The 24,987-nt window shown below is 41.5% G+C and overlaps 1 protein-coding gene across 12 annotated transcripts in view; it reads left to right on the forward strand.

Annotated features, from left to right (window-relative positions):
- The window catches only part of R3HDM1 (R3H domain containing 1), a 119,890-nt gene that overhangs the window by 39,020 nt on the left and 55,883 nt on the right, over positions 1–24,987 (forward strand). For 10 of the 12 annotated variants that reach the window (XR_012220317.1, XM_073545541.1, XM_073545545.1 and 7 more), the window contains exons 3-4: positions 19,088–19,296; positions 22,191–22,401. Coding sequence is in view for 11 of the 12 variants with exons in the window: in XM_073545541.1 (XP_073401642.1) it covers positions 22,231–22,401 (171 nt within the window). In the remaining variant the exon portion in view is untranslated. Of the gene's footprint in view, positions 1–17,028; positions 17,179–18,518; positions 18,622–19,087; positions 19,297–22,190; positions 22,402–24,987 lie in introns of those variants that run through there. The other 2 variants (XM_073545543.1, XM_073545544.1) reach the window with 2 other exon arrangements.

Below are 24,987 nucleotides of genomic sequence, written 5' to 3' on the forward strand. Positions count from 1 at the left end.
GTTATGTACTTTGTGTTAGTTTTGTGCGTGTTTTACTGCTGTTTGTCTTGTATTGGGCTCTAGTTATTAATTGTTTGAAGGATTTTTCAATGTCCTCAATTTTAAGAAATTAATGGAGTGATAAATATTAGTGTAACCGCCATATGGTAAAACCATGGCGGGGGGGTAAGCTGCACCCCCACTAACCTAATTGCCTTTCAACTCATCAGCTTGTGACTGTCATGTGAATTTACCCAGATATCTCAATAGATATTACTCTGTCGTGTGTTGGCGGTATTCTTTTGGCTTTATGGCGGTAGCTGCGGGGACTCGAACATATTACTCGAGCACGCCAAAGTCACTCTGTTACCAACTGAGCATGCTCACTCGTCACTACTGGTGAACGTATCATACGGCTGGGATCCTGCTCTCTCCGTCTCTTCCTCATCCTACGATACTCTTCTGTTTCTTCACCATAGTCCCCGGCCTTTCTTTTCCTCTTCTCTCCGTTACATCAAGTCCCTTTGCGCCAGTGTTGGCGCCCCTGGTGTCGTCACACTTGGCACATATGTCCACATTGTGCAGAAATGGCCACATACTAAGGATAGCAGAGAGCTGACGTTTCTAATGTGATTTCATTGAGAAGTAAGGTCCTGGCAGGACGCAACCTGGACAGTTGTAATTGCAATATCTGCAGAAAATGACAGATCACTAGTCCAAAATTTAGGACAAAATGGAGAAAAAGCTGTGTGTATATATAGAGATAGATTTATTTATTTTCGTGGCACATTATTTACCCCCTATTGTAGAGATAGCTGCATTGGAGAAGCGGTGACTTGTTATGTTCCCACAGGAAATGATAAAAGCTTACAGAATTGCGATTAGAGATGGTTTATCATGTGCGATTGTCATATCCTTGTGGGAAAATCTTCAGGAGGAAGAATTATCTTTTTTTTTCCCCTACATCTTCCTTTGAATCCCCATTGGGAAGAACCCAATTAAATGAAAACACAGAATATTTTTGAATAAATAGGGCCTGCCATTTCCATCTTAAAGCGCTTTTTCACCAATCCCTTTCACATGAAGCCAGGTAGGTGGGTGATCAGATGATCGCTGCAGGCAGTGGCATAATGGCTTGGGTGCCCACCGACGCCAGAAAAAGCTGCTACCTGATGTGCATACTCGGATGCACATACAGTTGAAGTGTATTGTGACGTGCGGGTCCGTGCGCCACAATACACGCTGCCAGCCAATCAGAGGCCAGCAGCTGACATTGGCGTGTACGTGATGGGGTGTATGGCACTGATCTCACATGTTCCCTTCGCACACCAAAGTCAGCTGCCGACTTAACAAGAGGACACTTTCGTCACGGGAGCAAAGAAACAGTATTTATTTTTTTAAAAAGTTAAAAATCAGCCGCCATAGTACTATGGATGACTATGGGGGTGCATTATACCTTATAGGATTACTGTGGGGTGCATTATACTTTATAGGGTGACTATGGGGGTGCATTATACCTTATAGGATGACTATGGGGTGCATTATACTTTATAGGGTGACTATGGGGGTGCATTATACTTTATAGGATTACTATGGAGTGCATTATACCTTATAGGGTGACTATGGGGGTGCATTATACTTTATAGAATGACTATGGGGGTGCATTATGCTTTATATGATTATGGGGGTGCATTATACTTTATGGGGTGACTATGGGGGTGCATTATGCTTTATATGATGACTATGGGGGTGCATTATACTTCATAGGATGACTATGGGGGTGCATTGTGCTTTATAGGATGACTATGGGGGTGCATTATACTTTATAGGATGACTATGGGGATGCAATATGCTTTATATAATGACTATGGGGTGCATTATACTTTATAGGATGACTATGGGGCTGCATTATGCTTTATAGGATGACTATGGGGGATGCATTATGCTTTATAGGATGACTATGGGGGATGCATTATACTTTATAGGATGACTATGGGGGTGCATTATGCTTTATAGGATGACTATGGATGCATTATGCTTTATAGGATGACTATGGGGGTGTATTATACTTTATAGGATGACTATGGGGGTGCATTATGCTTTATAGGATGACTATGGATGCATTATGCTTTATAGGATGACTATGGGGGTGTATTATACTTTATAGGATGACTATGGGGGATGCATTATACTTTATAGGGTGACTATGGGGATGCATTATGCTTTATAGGATGACTATGGGGGTGCATTATACTTTATAGGATGACTATGGGGGATGCATTATACTTTATAGGGTGACTATGGGGATGCATTATGCTTTATAGGATGACTATGGGGGTGCATTATACTTTATAGGATGACTATGGTGGTGCATTATACTTTATAGGATGACTATGGGGTGCATTATACTTTATAGGATGACTATGGGGCTGCATTATGCTTTATAGGATGACTATGGGGGTGCATTATGCTTTATAGGATGACTATGGGGGTGTATTATACTTTATAGGATGACTATGGGGGTGCATTATACTTTATAGGATGACTATGGGGGTGCATTATACTTCATAGGATGACTATGGGGGGTGCATTATACTTTATAGGATGACTATGGGGGTGCATTGTGCTTTATAGGATGACTATGGGGGTGCATTATACTTTATAGGATGACTATGGGGGTGCATTATACTTTATAGGATGACTATGGGGATGCAATATGCTTTATAGGATGACTATGGGGTGCATTATACTTTATAGGATGACTATGGGGCTGCATTATGCTTTATAGGATGACTATGGGGGTGCATTATACTTCATAGGATGACTATGGGGGTGCATTATACTTTATAGGATGACTATGGGGGTGCATTGTGCTTTATAGGATTACTATGGGGGTGCATTATACTTTATAGGATGACTATGGGGATGCAATATGCTTTATAGGATGACTATGGGGTGCATTATACTTTATAGGATGACTATGGGGCTGCATTATGCTTTATAGGATGACTATGGGGGTGCATTATACTTCATAGGATGACTATGGGGGGTGTATTATACTTTATAGGATGACTATGGGGGTGCATTATACTTTATAGGATGACTATGGGGGGTGTATTATACTTTATAGGATGACTATGGGGGTGCATTATACTTCATAGGATGACTATGGGGGGTGTATTATACTTTATAGGATGACTATGGGGGGTGCATTATACTTCATAGGATGACTATGGGGGGTGTATTATACTTTATAGGATGACTATGGGGGTGCATTATACTTTATAGGATGACTATGGGGATGCATTATGCTTTATAGGATGACTATGGGGTGCATTATACTTTATAGGATGACTATGGGGTGCATTATACTTTATAGGATGACTATGGGGGTGCATTATACTTTATAGGATGACTATGGGGATGCATTATGCTTTATAGGATGACTATGGGGTGCATTATACTTTATAGGATGACTATGGGGTGCATTATACTTTATAGGATGACTATGGGGGTGTATTATGCTTTATAGGGTGACTATGGGGATGCATTATCTATATATATATAAAATTGAATGTGTGTGTGTGTATCACCAAGCAATCACGAAGCATCTTTCATTTCACCAGAGCTGTTTAAAGGAAGCTGAGCTGTGATTGGTTGCTATGAGCAACAGTTTTCCCACTCGACAACACCTCAGCAGACGCTGATTGGGTGGTAGAAATCTAGCATCCCTGGGAACATAAGCTCCCAGCCATTGTCTGCCCCCCAGAAAGAAGCAGAGAGCACATGGCAGAAATAAATCCCCCCCTCCCTGCCCATATACCCATCACACATCCTCCATCCCATAGGCACATCTTCCCTCTTAAAGGGATCCCCGGTATGGAAGTTAGGACCGTTCCACTCAGCTCTGTGGTTCTGACCCCAGGGTCTCTTAAACGGATCATTGGTATGGAAGTTAGGGAAATTTCACTAAGCGCTCTGGTTCTGACCCTCTTAAAGGGATCCTCGGTACGGAAGTGAGGGCAAATCCAAACTGTGCTTTGGTACTGACCCCAGGCCTCTTTTAAAGGAATCTCCTGTATGGAAGTTAAGGTAAATCCCTCAGCGCTCTGATTCTCACCCCAGGCTTCTATTAAAGGGATCCCTCGTATGGAAGTCAGGACAAATCCACTCAGCGCTTTAATTCTGATGCCAGGCTGACAGGATGATGGGGGATATTAGGGGTAGTAGTCCGGTGGCTCTGGCTGACGGGACGATGTGGGATATTAGGGGTAGTAGTCCGGTGGCTCTGGCTGACGGGATGATGTGTGATATTAGGGGTAGTAGTCCGGTGGCTCTGGCTGACGGGATGATGTGGGATATTAGGGGTAGTAGTCCGGTGGCTCTGGCTGACGGGATGATGTGGGATATTAGGGGTAGTAGTCCGGTGGCTCTGGCTGACGGGATGATGTGGGATATTAGGGGTAGTAGTCCGGTGGCTCTGGCTGACGGGATGATGTGGGATATTAGGGGTAGTAGTCCGGTGGCTCTGGCTGACGGGATGATGTGGGATATTAGGGGTAGTAGTCCGGGTGCTCTGGCTGACGGGATGATGTGGGATATTAGAGGTAGTAGTCCGGTGGCTCTGGCTGACGAGATGATGTGGGATATTAGGGGTAGTAGTCCGGTGGCTCTGGCTGACGGGATGATGTGGGATATTAGGGGTAGTAGTCCGGGTGCTCTGGCTGACGGGATGATGTGGGATATTAGAGGTAGTAGTCCGGTGGCTCTGGCTGACGGGATGATGTGGGATATTAGGGGTAGTAGTCCGGTGGCTCTGGCTGACAGGATGATGGGGGATATTAGGGGTAGTAGTCCGGTGGCTCTGGCTGACGGGACGATGTGGGATATTAGGGGTAGTAGTCCGGTGGCTCTGGCTGACGGGATGATGTGGGATATTGGGGGTAGTAGTCCGGTGGCTCTGGCTGACGGGATGATGTGGGATATTAGGGGTAGTAGTCCGGTGGCTCTGGCTGACGGGATGATGTGGGATATTAGGGGTAGTAGTCCGGTGGCTCTGGCTGATGGGATGTGGGATATTAGGGGTAGTAGTCCGGTGGCTCTGGCTGACGGGATGATGTGGGATATTAGGGGTAGTAGTCCGGTGGCTCTGGCTGACGGGATGATGTGGGATATTAGGGGTAGTAGTCCGGTGGCTCTGGCTGACGGGATGATGTGGGATATTAGGGGTAGTAGTCCGGGTGCTCTGGCTGACGGGATGATGTGGGATATTAGAGGTAGTAGTCCGGTGGCTCTGGCTGACGAGATGATGTGGGATATTAGGGGTAGTAGTCTGGGTGCTCTGGCTGACGGGATGATGTGGGATATTAGGGGTAGTAGTCCGGTGGCTCTGGCTGACGGGATGATGTGGGATATTAGGGGTAGTAGTCCGGTGGCTCTGGCTGACGGGATGATGTGGGATATTGGGGGTAGTAGTCCGGTGGCTCTGGCTGACGGGATGATGTGGGATATTAGGGGTAGTAGTCCGGTGGCTCTGGCTGACGGGATGATGTGGGATATTGGGGGTAGTAGTCCGGTGGCTCTGGCTGATGGGATGTGGGATATTAGGGGTAGTAGTCCGGTGGCTCTGGCTGACGGGATGATGTGGGATATTGGGGGTAGTAGTCCGGTGGCTCTGGCTGATGGGATGTGGGATATTAGGGGTAGTAGTCCGGTGGCTCTGGCTGACGGGATGATTTGAGATATTAGGGGTAGTAGTCCGGTGGCTCTTGCTGACGGGATGATGTGGGATATTAGGGTTAGTAGTCCGGCGGTTTTTAGTGGTAGTAGTCTGGTGGCTCTGGCTGACGGCATGACGTGGGATATTAGTGGTAGTAGTCCGGTGGCTCTGGCTCACTAGATGATGGGGAGTATTAGTGGTAGTAGTCTGGTAGCTCTGGCTGACGGGATGATGTGGGACATTATAGTGAATGTGGCTATGCGGAGTGGGCGGGGCTATACACTCAGCTCTATATATATATATATATATATATCATTATAATTTGTTATAACTAACCGAAGTTAGTTTCTAGTACTTTATATAATTACTATGGGGATGCATTATACTTTATATACTTTATAGGATGGCTGTGGGGGTGCATTATACTTTATAGGATGACCATGGGGGTGCATTATACTTTATATAATTACTATGGGGCTGCATTATACTTTATAGGATGACTATGGGGGTGCATTATGCTTTATAGGATGACTGTGGGGGTGCATTATACTTTATAAGATGACTGTGGGGGTGCATTATGCTTTATAGGATGACTGTGGGGGTGCATTATACTTTATAGGATGACTATGGGGTTCATTATACTTTATAGCATGACTATGGGGATGCATTATACTTTATAGGATGACTATGGGGATGCATTATGCTTTATAGGATGACTATGGGGGTGCGTCATACTTTATGGATGACTATGTTGGTTCATTATACTATATGGAGGACTATGGGGAGTGCATTATACTAGCTCTATGAGAATAATGATTTATTTTCTGCTATACATTAAAGAACAGTGGCAGAACGGGGGACATATTTACCAGGGCCTGGGATAAGGGACATATAGCAGAATTGGTGATGTATATACCAGCATGGGGCTGGGATGAGAGACATATGTATCAGAATGGAACAATGTAATATATAGAATCGTAGAGTTGGAAGGGACCTCCTGGGCCATCTGGTCCAAGCCCCTGCTCAAAGCAGGATTCGCTAAATCATCCCAGACAGATATCTGTCCAGCCTCTGTTTGAAGACTTCTATTGAAGGAGAACTCACCACTTCTCGTGGCAGCATGTTCCACTCATTGATCACTCTGTCAAAAAGTTTTTTCTAATATCTAATCTGTGTCTCCTCCCATTCAGTTTCATCCCATTGCTTCTAGTCTTTCCTGGTGCAAATGAGAATAAAGATGATCCTTCTACAATGTGACAGCCCTTGAGATATTTGTAGACAGCTAGTAAGTCTCCTCTCAGTCTTCTCTTCTGCAAACTAAATATTCCCAAATCCTACAACCTTTCGTCATAAGACATGGTTTGCAGACCTGTCACCATTCTGGTCGCTTTTCTCTGAACTTCCTCCAGTTTGTTGATATCTTTTTTAAAATGTGGTGCCCAAAACTGGACACAATATTCCAGATGAGGTCTGACCAAAGAGTTGTAGAGGGCAATAATGACTTCACGTGATCTAGACTGTATTCTTCTGTGAATACATCCTAGAATTGCATTTGCCTTTTTTGCTGCTGCATCACACTGTTGACTCATATTCAGTCTGTGGTCTATTAGTATACCCAAGTCTTTTTCACATGTGCTGTTGCTTAGCCCTATTCCTCCCATTCTCTATATGCTTTTTTCATTTTTATTGCCCAGATGTAGTACTTTGCATTTTTTTCTGTTAAAAACCATTCTGTTAGTTGCTGCCCACTGCTCCAGTTTATTTATATCTTTTTGAATCCTCTCTCTCTCTTCTCTAGTATTATCTATCCCTCCTAGCTTTGTGTCATCATCAAATTTAATCCGTTTACCCTCAATTCCTTCATCTAAATCGTTGATAAAGATGTTGAACAATACAGGGCCCAGGACAGAGCCCTGTGGTTCCCCACTTGAGACATTCTTCCAACTGGATGTGCAGCCATTTTCGACCACTCTTTGGGTCCGATCACTAAGCCAGTTATGAATCCACCTAACAGTTGCCTTGTCCATTCCATACTTAGTCATTTTTTCAATAAGGATTGTATGAGAGACTTTGTCAAATGCTTTGCTAAAGTCAAGATATACTATATCTACATCATTTCCTTGATCCACCCAATCAGTGATTCCGTCATAGAAGGAAATTAAGTTAGTCTGACATGACTTATTAGTTACAAACCCATGCTGGCTCTGTTTAATCACTTTATTCTTATCCAGGTACTATTATACATGTTTAATAATTTTTAATAATAATTAAATAATTTTAATAATAAATAATTTTTAATAATAATTATACAGTGCCTTGCAAAAGTATTCGGCCCCCTGGAACTTTTCAACCTTTTCCCACATATCATGCTTCAAACATAAAGATACCAAATGTAAATTTTTGGTGAAGAATCAACAACAAGTGGAACACAATTGTGAAGTTGAACGAAATTTATTGGTTATTTTAAATTTTTGTGGAAATTCAAAAACTGAAAAGTGGGGCGTGCAATATTATTCGGCCCCTTTAATTTAATACTTTGTTGCACCACCTTTTGCTGCGATTACAGCTGCAAGTCGCTTGGGGTATGTCTCTATCAGTTTTGTACATCGAGAGACTGAAATTCTTGCCCATTCTTCATTGGCAAACAGCTCGAGCTCAGTGAGGTTGGATGGAGATCGTTTGTGAACAGCAGTTTTCAGCTCTTTCCACAGACTCTCGATTGGATTCAGGTCTGGACTGTGGCTTGGCCAGTCTAACACCTGGATACGTTTATTTGTGAACCATTCCATTGTAGATTTTGCTTTATGTCTGGGATCATTGTCTGTTGGAAGACAAATCTCCATCCCAATCTCAGGTCTTTTGCAGACTCCAACAGGTTTTCTTCAAGAATGGTCCTGTATTTGGCTCCATCCATCTTCCCATCAATTTTAACTATCTTCCCTGTCCCTGCTGAAGAAAAGCAGGCCCAAACCATGATGCTGCCACCACCATGTTTGACAGTGGGGATGGTGTGATCAGGGTGATGAGCTGTGTTGCCTTTACGCCAAACATATCGTTTGGCATTGTTGCCAAAAAGTTCGATTTTGGTTTCATCTGATCAGAGCACCTTCTTCCACATGTTTGGTGTGTCTCCCAGGTGGCTTGTTGCAAACTTTAAACAACATTTTTTATGGATATCTTTGAGAAATGGCTTTCTTCTTGCCACTCTTCCAAAAAGGCCAGATTTGTGCAGTGTACGACTGATTGTTGTCCTATGGACAGACTGTCCCCCATCAGCTGTAGATCTCTGCAGTTGATCCACAGTGATCATGGGTCTCTTGGCTGCATCTCTGATCAGTCTTCTCCTTGTTTGAGATTAAAGTTTAGAGGGACGGCCGGGTCTTGGTAGATTTGCAGTGGTATGATACGCCTTCCATTTCAATATGATCGCTTGCACAGTGCTCCTTGGGATGTTTAAAGTTTTGGAAATCATTTTGTATCCAAATCCGGCTTTAAACTTCTCCACAACAGTATCACGGACCTGCCTGTTGTGCTCCTTGGTCTTCATGATGCTCTCTGTGCTTCAGACAGAGCCCCGAGACTATCACAGAGCAGGTGCATTTATACGGAGACTTGATTACACACAGGTGGATTATATTTATCATCATTAGTCATTTAGGACAACATTGGATCATTCAGAGATCCAGAATGAACTTCTGGAGTGAGTTTGCTGCACTGAATGTAAAGGGACCGAATAATTTTGCACGCCCCACTTTTCAGTTTTTGAATTTCCACAAAAATTTAAAATAACCAATACGTTTCGTTCAACTTCACAATTGTGTCCCACTTGTTGTTGATTATTCACCAAAAATTTACATTTGCTATCTTTGTTTGAAGCATGGTATGTAGGAAAAGGTTGAAAAGTTCATGGGGGCCGAATACTTTTGCAAGGCACTATATATATTATATTTAATTCAGGATTGAGGTGGGAAGGGCTGGAACAAATCTTGCACCGGGCCATTCAGACTAATTGCACCACTGGCTGCAGGTCCTGCTTATGATGCCCTGGCGAACAGGGGATATCACTGGGCAGACAGTGACCTGCCATGTAAATGCTCACTAGTGGCCACTGCAGGGGAAATGTTGAATTGCACAGAAATAAATGGTTGACCAAGTCCTACATGAGCTGGTTGACTCTTCAAGAATTAGAGCATAGTGGTTACTGAGTAAAGAGCTCCTTCTATGAAAACCCATATATCATGGTAGCTTTTGCGTTGACGAAAGCTGCAATGTCCAAAAACTTTAGGTGTCAGTCAAGCGTAGGTAAAGAAGTTGTCCAACCCTGTACAAGTATTTACAAGCAACTTGTAATCCCATAAAATTCCCAAAGTAGGAAAACTCTACTAATAACCTAGTGCCCTGATGCAGACACTTCCCTGACCCCTTGCCAGTCTCTGTATACTTGGTTCCAGTGATGATATGGCATGTTGATCACTTCACACAGTGACTGGCTGCAGCGGTGACCTATCAACAACATTGACGCCATTGCTGCAGCTAGCGATATGCAAAAGCGATGCAGAGACTCTACCAGTCTTCCAGGTGTGACCAGATTTTTTTTTTTCACAGACTTATTGACTTGTTTTTTTTTTTATTACGGGGTCCGTAACCTTAAACCGATCGGGAGGTGTTCTTCTGCTGGGACATCTAATATAATTTGTGACTGATCCTAGTAACAATTGTTCAATTTTCCTGCAGCGCCACCACAGGAGAAATAAAGCATTACAACAGTTTTCATTACAATGAATTGACTTTCCACATCTTGTGTGGACATGCTGAATAATCCAGAGCAAGAGGGTTTTGATAGATGGTCTCCACAACCGGACATCCTTTTAACTGTGCATTCTGAGAAGTAAGGGATCAAAAGACCAACCTAATGAACGTTATTCATTCCCGATCTGGAGGGCATGGTTGTAGGCTGCCCCATACATTGCGGTCACACAAAGCAAAGTGCTCCGTTAACATAGCCTTGGGGCCAGTGGCGTAACTAGAGTCCGATGGGTCATGGTGCATGTTGGTCAGATGTGTGGGCCCTTTTAGTATTCTAAATCCTATAAGGACATACGAATTGCACCCCTCCCCCATTATGTAGTAATGTACCCAATCTTGGACTCTTTCCTGGCATATATGTTCCCCATCCTGGTATACTATATTTTTTCTATCCTGGGCCCTGTGCTGGTATATTTGTCCTTTATCCTGGGCCACATCCTGGTATATGTTGCCGATCCAGGTATATACGAGGGGCGCCTGAAAACTTCGAGGCCCACCCATGAAATCTTTTTTGCATGGTCTTGTTTTGCAATGCAATATGTTATTTAGTTAGTTGAATGGTCTCATGAGCAATCTGGATTTATTTTTTTTTTTTTTGTTTCCGTTACAGCATTTTAAAGTTGGGTCGCAAGGCTGAAATATGGAAATGGAGAAGTTGGCAAAGTTCACACATCGGCTGTTTCAATGGCTGCAATTCCACCTTCCACCAAGGTGCTTTTTCATCTGTGGGAATAGGTGATAGTCCGAAGGAGCAAAATCAGGGGAATAGGGTGGGTGCTGAAGAGTTGGAAACCACAGGAGTGAATTGCAGCAGCCGATGTGTGAACGTTGCCAACTTCTCCATTTCCATATTTCAGCCTTGCGACCCAACTTTAAAATGCTGTAACGGAAACAAAAAATAAATAAATAAATCCAGATTGCTCATGAGACCATTCAACTAACTAAATAACATATTGCATTGCAAAACAAGACCATGCAAAAAAGATTTCAGGGTGGGCCTCGTAATTTTCAGGCGCCCCTTGTAAGTCCCTTATCCTGGTGTATATGTCCTTTATCCTAAGCCCCATTTTGGTACATATGTCCTGTATCCTGGACCCCATCCTGGTATATATGTCCCTCATCCTGATATATATGTCCCTTATCCTGGTCCCCATCCTGGTATAGATGTCCCCAATCCTGAGCCACATAGTGGTATATGTTGTCAACCTAGGTATATATGTCCCTTATCCTGGGCCACATCCTGGTATATGTTGTCAACCTAGGTATATATGTCCCTTATCCTTCCCCATCCTGGTATATATGTCCCTTATCCTGCCCCATCCTGGTATATATGTCTCTTATCCTGGGCCCCATCCTGGTATATATGTCTCTTATCCTGGGCCCCATCCTGGTATATATGTCCCTTATCCTGCCCCATCCTGGTATATATGTCTCTTATCCTGCCACATCCTGGTATATATGTCTCTTATCCTGGGCCCCATCCTGGTATATATGTCTCTTATCCTGGGCCCCATCCTGGTATATATGTCCCTTATCCTAAGCACCATTTTGGTATATATGTCCTGTATCCTGGGCCCCATCCTGGTATATATGTCCCTTATCCTGGGCCACATCCTGGTATATGTTGTCAACCTAGGTATATATGTCCCTTATCCTGCCCCATCCTGGTATATATGTCCCTTATCCTGCCCCATCCTGGTATATATGTCTCTTATCCTGGGCCCCATCCTGGTATATATGTCTCTTATCCTGGGCCACATCCTGGTATATATGTCTCTTATCCTGGGCCCCATCCTGGTATATATGTCCCTTATCCTGCCCCATCCTGGTATATATGTCCCTTATCCTGCCCCATCCTGGTATATATGTCTCTTATCCTGGGCCCCATCCTGGTATATATGTCTCTTATCCTGGGCCCCATCCTGGTATATATGTCTCTTATCCTGGGCCCCATCCTGGTATATATGTCTCTTATCCTGGGCCACATCCTGGTATATATGTCTCTTATCCTGGGCCCCATCCTGGTATATATGTCTCTTATCCTGGGCCCCATCCTGGTATATATGTCCCTTATCCTAAGCATCATTTTGGTATATATGTCCTGTATCCTGGGCCCCATCCTGGTATATATGTCCCTTATCCTGGGCCACATCCTGGTATATATGTCTCTTATCCTGGGCCCCATCCTGGTATATATGTCCCTTATCCTGGGCCACATCCTGGTATATATGTCTCTTATCCTGGGCCCCATCCTGGTATATATGTCCCTTATCCTGGGCCACATCCTGGTATATATGTCTCTTATCCTGGGCCCCATCCTGGTATATATGTCCCTTATCCTAAGCACCATTCTGGTATATATGTCCTGTATCCTGGGCCCCATCCTGGTATATACAGTGGGGAAAATAATTATTTGATACACTGCCGATTTTGCAAGTTTTCCCACCTACAAAGAATGGAGAGCTCTGTAATTTTTATCGTAGGTACACTTCACCTGTGAGAGACAGAATCTTACATGAAATAAGTAGTTCATCATTTACCAACCAGCAAGAATTCTGCTCTCACAGACCTGTTAGTTTCTCTTTAAGAAGCCCCCTACTCCGCACTCACATACCGTATATACTCGAATATAAGCCGAGATTTTCAGCCCATTTTTTGGGGCTGAAAGTCCCCCTTTCGGCTTATATTCGAGTCATATACACCAGAGGGGGAGGGGGGGCGGGGGTGTCAGGTCATACTTACCTGTCTTGGCGCTGTCTCTTCAGCCCCCAGCTTCTCCGCGATCTCCCTTCCTTCCTTCAGTGGTCACATGGTACCGCTCATTAAACTCATGAATATGCGCATATTCATGAGTTTTAATGAGCGGTACCACGTGACCACTGAAAGCAGGAAGGGAGATCGCGGAGAAGCTGAAGAGACAGCGCCAGGATGGGTAAGTATAGCGATACTCACCTGTCCTGCGTCCATGGCTGCTTGCTGCTGTCTAGCACGTCATCTGTCAGTAACGTTCAGGCAGTAGAGGGCGCGATGACATGGTTAGTGACACTGGCACCTGGCCTCCAGCAACGGAGAGGTGAATGTCATTTTTTTTTATTTTTAAATGCAGCAGTGGCAGCACATGGGGGAATAATCTATGGAGGATCTTATGGGGGCAGCATATGGGGAATAATCTATGGAGCATCTTATGGGGGCAGCATATGGAGGAATAATCTGTGGAGCATCTTATGGGGGCAGCATATGGGGGAATAATCTATGGAGCATCTTGTGGGGGCGGCATATAAGGGAATAATCTATGGAGCATCTTATGGGGGCATATTCAATGGAGCATCTTATGGGGGTAGCATATGGGGGATAGTCTATGGAGCATCTTATGGGGGTAGCATATGGGGGAATAATCTATGGAGCATCTTATGAGGGCAGCATATGGAGGAATAATCTATGGAGCATCTTATGGGGGCAGCATGTGGGGGAATAATCTATGGAGCATCTTATGGGGACAGCATATGGGGAATAATCTATGGAGCATCTTATGGGGGTAGCAAATGGGGGATAGTCTATGGAGCATCTTATGGGGGTAGCATATGGGGGAATAATCTATGGAGCATCTGATGGGGGCAGCATGTGGGGGAATAATCTATGGGGCAGCATGTGGGGGAATAATCTATGGAGCATCTTATGGGGGCAGCATATGGGGACATAATCTATGGAGCATCTTATGGGGCCATAACCTTTATGGAGCATCTTATGGGGCCATTATTAACCTTTGTTCAGCATTATATGGGGTGTATTTTGTAAGGAGCATCTTATGGGGCTATCATGAACTGTATGGAGCATTATATGGGGCTCCTGATGTCTCCAATTAATTTTACTTTTATTGGTATCTATTTTTATTTTTTAAATTCACTAGTAACTGCTGCATTTTCCACTCTAAGCTTATACTCGAGTCAATAAGTTTTCCCAGTTTTTTTGTGGCAAAATTAGGGGGGTCGGCTTATACTCGGGTAGGCTTATACTCCAGTATATACGGTTCTCTGTATATCCCCATCCTGTATGTCCCCCATTTTGCCGCTGTTCTTCAATTATACTCCCCTTCCCTCCGCTCCCTCGCCCCCTGCGTCCTTTTCTGAAAGCGGTAGTTGACTTCAATGTGCAAGCGATGGAAGCGCATGACATCACTGCCATGTAGCCCCGTCACATGCGCGCCAATGTCAGATGCTGGCCTCTGATTGTTTGGCAGCGTGTATTGCAGCGCACAGACACGGCGGGTCTCTGTGCCGCAATACACTTCAACTGAATGTGCCTCCGAGGAAACACATCCAGTTGAAGTTTGTGCTGTGGTTGATGGACTCTTCATTCACACAGGCCCCATTGCGACATCGGCAACTGTTCATTACGCCGCTGTTTAGGGCTCGTGCACACAACCTTAAACATCAGAGGAATGCTGTCCGTAGTTTTGAAGGGGCCGTGCACAAGCCCAATTGTTTTCCTTGGACCAAAACAATTGCAGCATGCACGGAAATTTGAGGATTGATCAATTAGTCGTCGTCATTAACATTCAGACTGGATCATTTTTCCCTTTTTTAGTTTTGGGCATTTATCAGTGCGAATGATAAAAAAAAAAATTTGCTGGTATCAGTATTGGCTTTGTGTAGACTGCATTAACCCTTATCGCTTCCAGATTGTGCAGAGGAATGGGCATCTAACAGGTTAATGGATTACCTTAGGGAGTCATTTTGATGCGTTAGTTAAAAACTAATGGCTTTTTTTTGTGCCTCATTGAAGACGGAATAGTTATCGTAATGGGTATATGTCATATCGCAGCTTTAAGAGTATTTCTAGGCAAAAAAAATCAAACATATAATTCATTACTGGGGTGCACAATTTAGCGGATTGTGAATCTAAGGTTAAATATTTTGCCCCCCTACATCCTAAGGAATAATATAAGGTGTCTAATTTAGCTTGAAACCTTGGACTCCTCGGAGAAGTGATACATTGATGCGAATAACAGTGTGGTGTTGTTTAGTAAACCCTCATCTTGTTACATTGTATCATTTCCTTTATGCACATGGAGAATGCAGCAGGTCGGCGCTTGCAGTCTGTGAGCGCTGTGCAGACAGACATGCCCCTGACCATTTATCTGAGATACAGAATTGTTTTTTTTTTTTTCCAGCTCCCACAATGCCTTATAATTTAGTGCAGTACATTGTTGGAGACGTAGTTCATTTCTATATTAAACTAATGTACATTGCCCGGTGTAAGAACTACATCTCCCACAATGCTCCATGCCAGAGCATGCTCTGTACACAGACCCTGAACCAGCAAGGGTTTGCAGTGAGATGTGAAATCTAAGCAACCTGATGGCCAACAAGAAACCCACAGAATTGTGAGTGCAGCTCTGGGTGGAGAGAATACCCCGATGCAACTCCAGATCATTGTAAGATAAGTAAAAGCTAAGGTAGCCCTGGGGATCAGATAAGTAAAGCTAAGGTATCCCTGGGGATCAATAGGCTGATGAGCTGAAGTGGAGACCTAGCTATAAGATGCAGGTGGAGGATGATGGGCTCTGGCTGTTCTCTAAAGACACATTGATGCTTAAAGTGACATGCACACGCCGCCTGATGAGCACCAATGTCAGCCAATTACCTACCAGTCAGCTGTGGGTGATGTCAGTGTACAGCAGATTCTTCTAGAGAAGAAAATAGCTCCAGATTTTTCCAACTCGCACCACTCCGATCACACAGGTTGCCTTGGTTGCAGTCTATTGCCGTTAGTAATTCTCTGCATTCGCCTACAAAGAAAAGACAAATAGCTATAATACAAACAATATAGAAGATATTTTTCTACCTTTGATATGTAAAAAATATTCCATTCTTTTTCTGTCGCGACATACGCCAGTAATCCTCCTCCTGTTCCTTATGCAGGTTTTCTTCATTGCTAATTACCGTACTCCTGTGCGTCAGTGAACCCTGTTAGGCGTTTAACCACCGTATTTGCATAACAGAAAAAGAAAATATGTACCTAATATAAATATATACATTTTTTTTTTTTAAACCCAATAGCGGTCTGGACTACTTGTTCATAAAATGATGACTAAAATACTAACTTTACGTAAAAAAAAAAAAAAAAAAAAGACAAATAGCTATTTTTAGATGAACATGATCTGCATTTTTTTTCCTGTCTGCATTTATTTTTTACTACTCTACTTTTTTTCACACATATATATATATATATATATATATATATATATATATATATATATATAATAAAAAAAAATAGATATACATATACACAATATATTTATAATTTAAATATATATATATATATATATATATATACAATTATAATTATTATTTTTTTTTTTTTTTACATCATCTGCTACTGAATTGCTAATGAAGATCTGAATTTAGCTTGAGACGTGTGTGAGTTGTTCTGCTCTGTTACTGGCTGGGCTGCCACTGACATCACTTCATGGGCAGCTGTTGGCTGTGTGCTTACTCCGAGCCTCCTGTATTTGCCTTAACAGACTGTTTTGCCAGGTGCACGAAAACCTCGTCTAAGTGCAGGGTTGCAATAATCGCTCTCTCAAAGAGCAATTCACAGTAATTGTGTAGATGCTATGGAAAGCGTATCTTCCGTAATTTGTTGCAATGAAGCTAGAAGCTGGGATGGTTCAGGTATGTGGTGACATCTTTGCAGAGAAAGTCCAAGATTTGTTTGCTGTTTACGCCTTGTTTTATTTATTTTTAGTTTATCCTTTTATTCTTTTTTATCCTTATTTTTTCCCTATATTGTTCTGTGCTACCAATGCAGTGTTTAATTATCACATGTATTTCTTAACAAAAAATATCAATTTTTGTACATTTTTATTTTTTAAATGTATTCTAGAAACCTGCTTCTATGTATTACATTTTTGGAGACTTTTTTTTTTTCTTTCTTCTCAAAGATCAGGCTGTGAAGTTGTATTCTTTTTCTCTGGAACTTAATAGATGTTCACATGCATTGTTTTAAGATCAAAAAATGATAGAAACTCTACCAAGGTGCAAAAGTATTGCGTGATATATATATATCTATATATATATAATATTGTGTGTGTGTGTATGTGTGTATATATATATATATATATATATATATATATATATATATATATATATATATTATGTGTGTATAATTTATTTGTTTAACTTTTGATCGTGGGAAAAAAATCTGATCTGACCCTTTTATAATGTTTTATGAATGTGCATGTGGCTATGTATATGTGGGTGTGTGTATAATATACAAATACGTATGTGTGAAATGAAGAATCCTGCACGTTCACCTTGTACCGGAGTATGTATTATTTTGCAATGTATCGGAGAATGTATTTCTCGATAGTTTTCTACTATTTGAGAGCCTGTCCCCCAGTCCAAAGCCTCCCATGTGTTTCTAGCAAGCTACTATAGACCTCCAGCCACACTCCCATCTGTTTTCCTTGAACTGTTTTTTTTTTTAATATTATTATTTTAGACCTTTTATCTTTCTAAATCAAATCTAAAATGCATGAACCATCCACATGCAGATGCCTCGAAATCCTCATTTAGCCACATGTTCCTGTTTGCACGGTCTTAATTGTTGGCTGTTGATTTTTATTTTATTTTTTTTTTTCATACAGATTGAAGGAAACAAAATGTGTTTTGTAATCTAGGAAACCCTTAATTGTCATGTAATATTCTGATATTTGGTGTTGTCGGAGCTGTGACCGGGCTGCATGCTCGCTGTGGTGACCTTAAAGCCCCCCTTCCTGCCTTTTCATAGTCCCCTGTTGGACCATATAGCACATTATTGCACTTTTTTTCTTTTCCAGCGCTGCAGATTTTTTTTCCCCCCTTTCCTCTAGAGATCACCTTGGCTTGTAACCAGGTGACTGCGATTGATTTCGTTTTAATAGGATAAAATGACACGGCCGGCCCCCGTCGATGTGCTGTGAATCGCTCATCGTCTTTCCGCTTTTTTTTTTTTTTTTGAAGTTTAACATTCTGCATAATATTTAAGGAGGCGCTTAATTCCGTGTCCTTCTGAGCACAACGTTTCCCACCAGTGATAATGAGCAGATGATGATGCAGGCTGCAATACAAGTAGAGGTATTTCAGATCGGGGAAGAAGCCATAATCGTATTAAGAGATGTTGTTACATTTTATGTTTATTTGGAAGCAGATTTATCCCTCCTTAAATGCTTTATACTTTTTTTTTTTTTTTATGTATTTGTTTATTTTTTTAATATCTCATTCTTCCAGTTTAATAGTCCCGGTGTTTAGAATGATTAAATCTGTGCAAAATTGCCAAATCCCCCAGACTTGTTTTCCCATTATGTTTCCAAATCTCTTGGCAGATTTTCTTGGCAGTAAATGATTTTATGACATAAATACATTACATGATCAGTGGTTGCAGATGGGATGGACGCAGAGTAAGGTTATGGTCCCGGTTCTTCATGCGTAGATTTAAAAAAAAAAAAAAAAAAAAAAAAATTTTAGGGTCAAATTATTGCAAAATTGTATATGTATGAGTGTGTGTGTATATATATATTTTGTGTTTGTGTATTGTCCTCAGGTTGGTGCGAGAGATGCTGCACTTGACCTCCAGCCACATCACCCAGCCCAGGACCTTCCACTGGTGACAGGGACATGGGACGGCATCTATCACCTTCCAGATGGTTCACTACAACTGACATCCTGGTTAGTCTCGGTGGGAAGGAGCCTGAAAATACTTCTCATTGTCACTCCGGGACATCACATACTCATAGCGGGAGGACTCATCAGGTAAAATTTCCGATCCCACTTAAAACAAAAAACAAAAAAAAACAAAAAACTTTTTTTTTTTCTTATTAATTAAAAAAATCTTAACGCAAAACAAAAACCTGATTTATATAGCACAGTCTGGTTTCGGTCCTGCAACTTATTCACGAGGTCATTTCTGACACATGGGAAGGCTTTAATACTAGAGATAGTATAGGACCGTCCCAATTTGGGTGCACTTTGTCGCGGCGGGATAGTTTTTATGCTTTTTTTTTTCTAATCGTAACCTGTGTTTACTGGATGCCCGACGTTGTTTATTTGACACTGTTACTTTTTATTTACTTTTTTGCTTATTTTGTTTCTATATTGGGTTTTGTCATTGAATAATCTTGTGTCTCAAAGTCTCTAGATCACGTTATGTAGCTTGTATAGAGTGTACAAGAGCACGGGTTAGTGATGTGGGACTAAAAGTCTCAGCACACCCAGGTAGCGAAAGACTGATCAGGGCATGCACCGGATTGTGGAAGTATCTGTCGGAACTTGGCCGTAATTGCCAGGCTCGGTTTGATAAACTGCAGAACAATGGTACATGCCCTGCTGGCGCCTTGACCTTTCCTTTTGCCGATGGATCATTTATTTATTTTTTTTTAATACTGCATGAAGAGCGGAGAAGTGGCCAGTAATTGCCCACCTCTCAATGAGGTCACCTCAGAAGGGCTTACTAATTGGAGAGCAGATTTGAGAAGGGCCCGGGCGAGACAATGGGGTCCTATCGGTAATGAATAGCAGCGGAAGCTTCCAATTTTTTTTCCCCTGAAGGATCTAATTGGGTCTTGTCTCGGACTCAGTGTCGCCCATTAGTTATCCAGTTTTAGGGTAAAATATATATATATATTTTTTATTATTTTGCATTTTCTAAAAAAAAATAAAAATTCTGTAGACGAGAGCTCCAATGTAGATAACGAGCCCCCATGCCGAGTCGATCTTTCCTTGCAGAATGGATGCAGTTGCGTGCGTTGCGCCATTCCCTGCCTTAGCGGTAACTTACTACATGCAATGTGTCTCCTCCTTGGGATACTAATGAGAGGATGCATTCACCTGCTGGGGGTTGTAGTGCAGTATGAAAGGTGACCCGGAACTCGGGATCAACTCAAGAAAAAAAAAAAAAGGCTTGTTGCAGCATCCGGACAACGTTTCGGTCTCCGCCGTGGTCGGATTAGCATAAAACGAATGCAGATGATGATGGATGTGCCCGCGCCTCTGTCTGCACGGACACATTGCTGTGGTCTTGTATTTATATGCATGTATGCTGGGAATCCGCTCTTTTGTTCTTGCTATACCTGTACGGCGTTTTTTTTTTTTTTTTCTGAAGCCGCAGCGAATGCTTCTCCTCTCTTGTTCCCATGGTAACAGGAACCGGTCTATTGTTAAAGTCTATGTTTAGAATCCTGGCTGACACTACATGAAAACAATTAAAGCCAACCCCCTATTTTACTGAATTATAGCCCCTGAAAAATGGGGGTTGGAAAATGGAGGGAGGTGAAGGGTGATGGGGGGGGGTCTTATTTGCATTTAATTTGGTGTCATTGCACAAGTATTGGCACCCTGGGGCTGGTTTTCAGCATGCAAACAAGCAATGACTGCAGTAAATGCAATGTGATATACTATGATTGTCATAAATAAGCAAATAAAGCAAAATAATAATGAGCAGCTATACAATCTGCGACATGGATTGGGAATGAGGTTTTGGGCAAGAATGTAATAAAAATAAAATATATATATATTATTTATAAAATGATATTTTTTTTTTTTATATTTTATTTTGAATTTCTCATTCTTGTCCATAATTAAATACGGTGCCTTATTCCCCATCCATATCTCAGATTGTGTATGTATATAATATAAAATATATATATAATAAAAATGTTATTTATAAAAAAGGACCATAAAAATAAATACGTAAAGTAGGATTTTCCTTTTTATTATATAGAGTAGGTCATACAATTACACTTTCTTTTTTTTTTTTTTGCGCTTAGAATTGCGAGGCTACTTTTTGGATTGTCTTCCAACTCCCTCCCATTAAAAAAAAAAAGTCCATAAAAAGATGTGTATGTGTATATATATGATAAATACTGGAATCAAAAAGTCCAATTTTTATAATATTTTTTAATTATTTTTTTTAACAGAAATACAAAAATCTACCTCCCAGTTTTTGGCGCAAAGGAAAAAAAAAAGAAAGTAATTTTATGACCTACCCTTAAGGCATCTGTCACTGTCGCAGGCAACTGAGCCGACGCGTGAGACGTCAAGAGTTAAACGGCAATGCCACACACTCTGAAGACCGCTGGGAATGCATCGAATTGACTATATCGGGAATTAGATTAGGAGTCTGAAGATTTGGTTCATGGTGCTTAGATGTTTCCTGAGGGGAAGGAGGGGGGGGAGGGAGACTAATAATTATCACAAGTACATTGTGATGGAATGTGGCGTCTCAAGGGTTAAATCGGAACAAGAAAAGCAGCGGGGGGCCGCAGTGGTAGAGTTGCCTTTGCAGAATGTCATAGGTGTCAGAATGAGAATCTGAGGGTCGGGTAATTGGTGCCTATGTTTTTTTGCAGTGTCGTACTTTAACCCCTTCTGTATTGTCGGCGATTGCTTTTAACGGCGCAGGTAGATCTGCTATGTATGTATGGACACCTGTTAGAGCAATGACGCAGAGCCGAGTTCGTCCAGTGGTAAACCATACGTCGTCCGTGGATTAATATACTTTATTTTTGTCTAATGAGGCACTAAAAAGTCAGCCCCGTTCAGCTCTGCTACATCTGCGCCTAAAATGCACCAGATCGCCCCAGGTTTGAAAATGTACGTTTAATTACTTTTTTTTTTGTTTCTTTGTTTTATTTCTCCAACCCGGTCAGGTTTTGTATATCCTTTAAAGTTTTAAAGTGACCTTTTCCAATGAGGATGTCCGGTCTTGTTGCTGTAAAAGACGACCCCGATACAATGAAGGGATCCGAGGTGGACCTGAGCCGCTCCGGTTCCATAGAGAACCTTCTCCAAACCACAGGACACGAGAAAGGCCCGCCAGAAAAGGATGATGGCGGCTGCGAAGGCAAACAGGATCCTACGGTAAGGCCTCTGTGAATTCTCATTGATCGTCCTGAACGCTGTTACTTTTCCTAAATCGTGCAGCACCTGAAGGGTTAACTGGTCTGTGTGGGATTTCTTTTTTTTTTTTTTTTTCTTGCATAAACTGTTACATTTCAGCCGAAAAAATAAATTCCGAATGTATCGAATGGGTAACTGCAAAGTAATTCTTGTGCGATGATTGGATAAAACATTCCTAAAAGTTTATAAGTTGTAAATATCGGCAGAATTCACTCGATTGGACTTTTAATTATGGACTTCGAATGAAAAATTGTTATTAAAAGTAAAAAAAAAAAGAAAAAAAATACAAGTCTATAATGTCCAATGGAATGGTAGCATCGGCGCAGGGGATGGGTTTTGTTACCTCAATTTTTGTCAGCAGTTTGTGTTGGCCGCAATTTGTTCATTACTTTTGTTTTTAATGTATAAATCTATTTTTCCCAGGTATGTATCCACTCCCTGTTCTTAGAATGAAACCAATTAATCTTCAAATTTAATTTGCAATTGATTTAGAATCTACAGTATATTAACCCTGTAGTAGATGAATTGGCATCTCAATAAGCCTCGCCGGAGTTCTGCTTCCATAATTAATGTAGCGTGTAAAAAAGTCATTACAAACTTTCAACAGTTTCAAGTTGTTTTAAAGGTGTCATTGAGATTTGGTTGTTGATATATTTAGCGATTGCAACATTATATATATATATATATATATATATATATATATATATATATATATATATATATAACACTACTTTCTATGTAATTGAATTTTTATTTTATGGTCTTTTCTAATTATTATGCACGTGTGTATTATATATACTTGTATATTACATATACGTTATATCTAACGCTATATATATTATATGGATGTGTATATATATATATATATATATATATATATATCTTTGTCCCTATATAATTTATTTTTTTCATTTTCTTTCTATGGAGATATACATATCTATACATGGTGTTGTGTTTTTTTTTTTTTTTTTTTTTTATACTTTATGTACTTTTTGTTGTTAACTAATTCATAAATTATATGGGCATGGGATACAAACATTGGCCGCTGGATGAAACCACTGGCTACCGCCTTAGTACTGTAGGTGAGATCCCGTTGCGAGCCCTGCTGACACTATTGGTAACTCTTGGGCTTAGATCCATTACCTAGGTGTAAGGCTGTGCATTGCTCCTGTACCTGTCTATGATCCGGGCTGCAGGGGGCAGGCTCGCTGGTTAATGTCTGTTCTTGATAAAGCATGGAGCAATGTTGCACTCGCTGGCCTGTGCATGCAGACCCAGGCGTAACCAATCAATCCTGATCACAGAAACGAATCCCGCTTTTTTTTTTTTTTGCCTTTGTGCTTTTTAGAGGATCCGTATTTTTAGGACAAGATTGTAAAAGAAAATATATTCTTAAATAAAAAGCTAGCAGTTGGAACTCCATTCCTAGAATTCTAGACAATCCCTTTAAATACATTTTTTTTCAGTGGTTGGACTTTCAATCGATTTGTGGATACAGAGAAAAGAGAGAAGGAAGAATTTGAGCTCTTTCTTTTTCTTTTTCCCCCCTCTCCGTTTCGCTAGAGATGTTCCCCAGCTATGTGGTATGAATAGTGACAGTGACACACGCAATGCTTCACTCTGTCGCTGGAATTTTCCGCGTAATTACGAAGGCGCTCAGCTGCAGTGCAGAGCTGTGTTTGATTGACACCGAACCGTTTCCGCCTCATTACTCCATGAGAACCCATAGCCCCAAAGTAGATTTCCCTAGTTGACACCCGACAAGTGTAGTAGGGGTGTTATCTACCGAGGGGGACCATCTTATTAAAAGATTATTAAAGTAAAGCTCTTGCTGGTTCTAGTAGTCTCTACCATTACAAATTCTGGCTTATAGGATGTATTTAGCAAGTTCAATCGATTTCAATAGAAACTGTGTAATCCTTCACTTCTCCTGCGGGGGCGCTGCAGGGAAATGTTATACTTACTGCCAGGTTCTTCCATAGGTTACAACTAAGCAACAGGATACGCTTCCACTGCAATCAAGCCATTGATAGATGCAGTGTCTACTGCTTGGGATCCTTTTTAGGCTTCTTGAGCTTTTTAAGTATCTCCAATTTATTAACCCCTAAATCAAATTAATACGATTATATCTGAAGGGGTTAAACCAGAGGATTTCTACCCCAAAAAATTCCTAAAAAAATGTAATTAAACTATTGAGTTATTTTTCTATCTCATTTTCTTTCAGTGTCTGTTTCTCAGTTCTAACTCTCTAATCTGACACGACGTCCTTTACAGCTCCTTCCAGAGGTTGGCACCTATTTATTTTCTAGGCTTTCTGTAAAGCTGATCTTTCTCGCTTCTCCTTGCCATTTTATCACGACAATGCAAGGTATATTCACATTTAGTAACCTGGCAAAAGAAGTGACAGCCTTTTTTTGTGGGAACTGTCGTGGCTGCATTTCCTGTCATCATTTTTTGGAAAATTTGAAAGAAAGAGGAAAAAAAAAAAAAAGAAGAAACAACATACGGTTGAGCAGAACTTTCACAATTTACAGGGTTTTTTTGTTT

The sequence above is a fragment of the Dendrobates tinctorius genome, unplaced genomic scaffold, assembly GCF_039654945.1.
Source record: "Dendrobates tinctorius isolate UK_male_01 unplaced genomic scaffold, ASM3965494v1 ptg000143l, whole genome shotgun sequence".
NCBI classification, from domain to species: domain Eukaryota; kingdom Metazoa; phylum Chordata; class Amphibia; order Anura; family Dendrobatidae; genus Dendrobates; species Dendrobates tinctorius.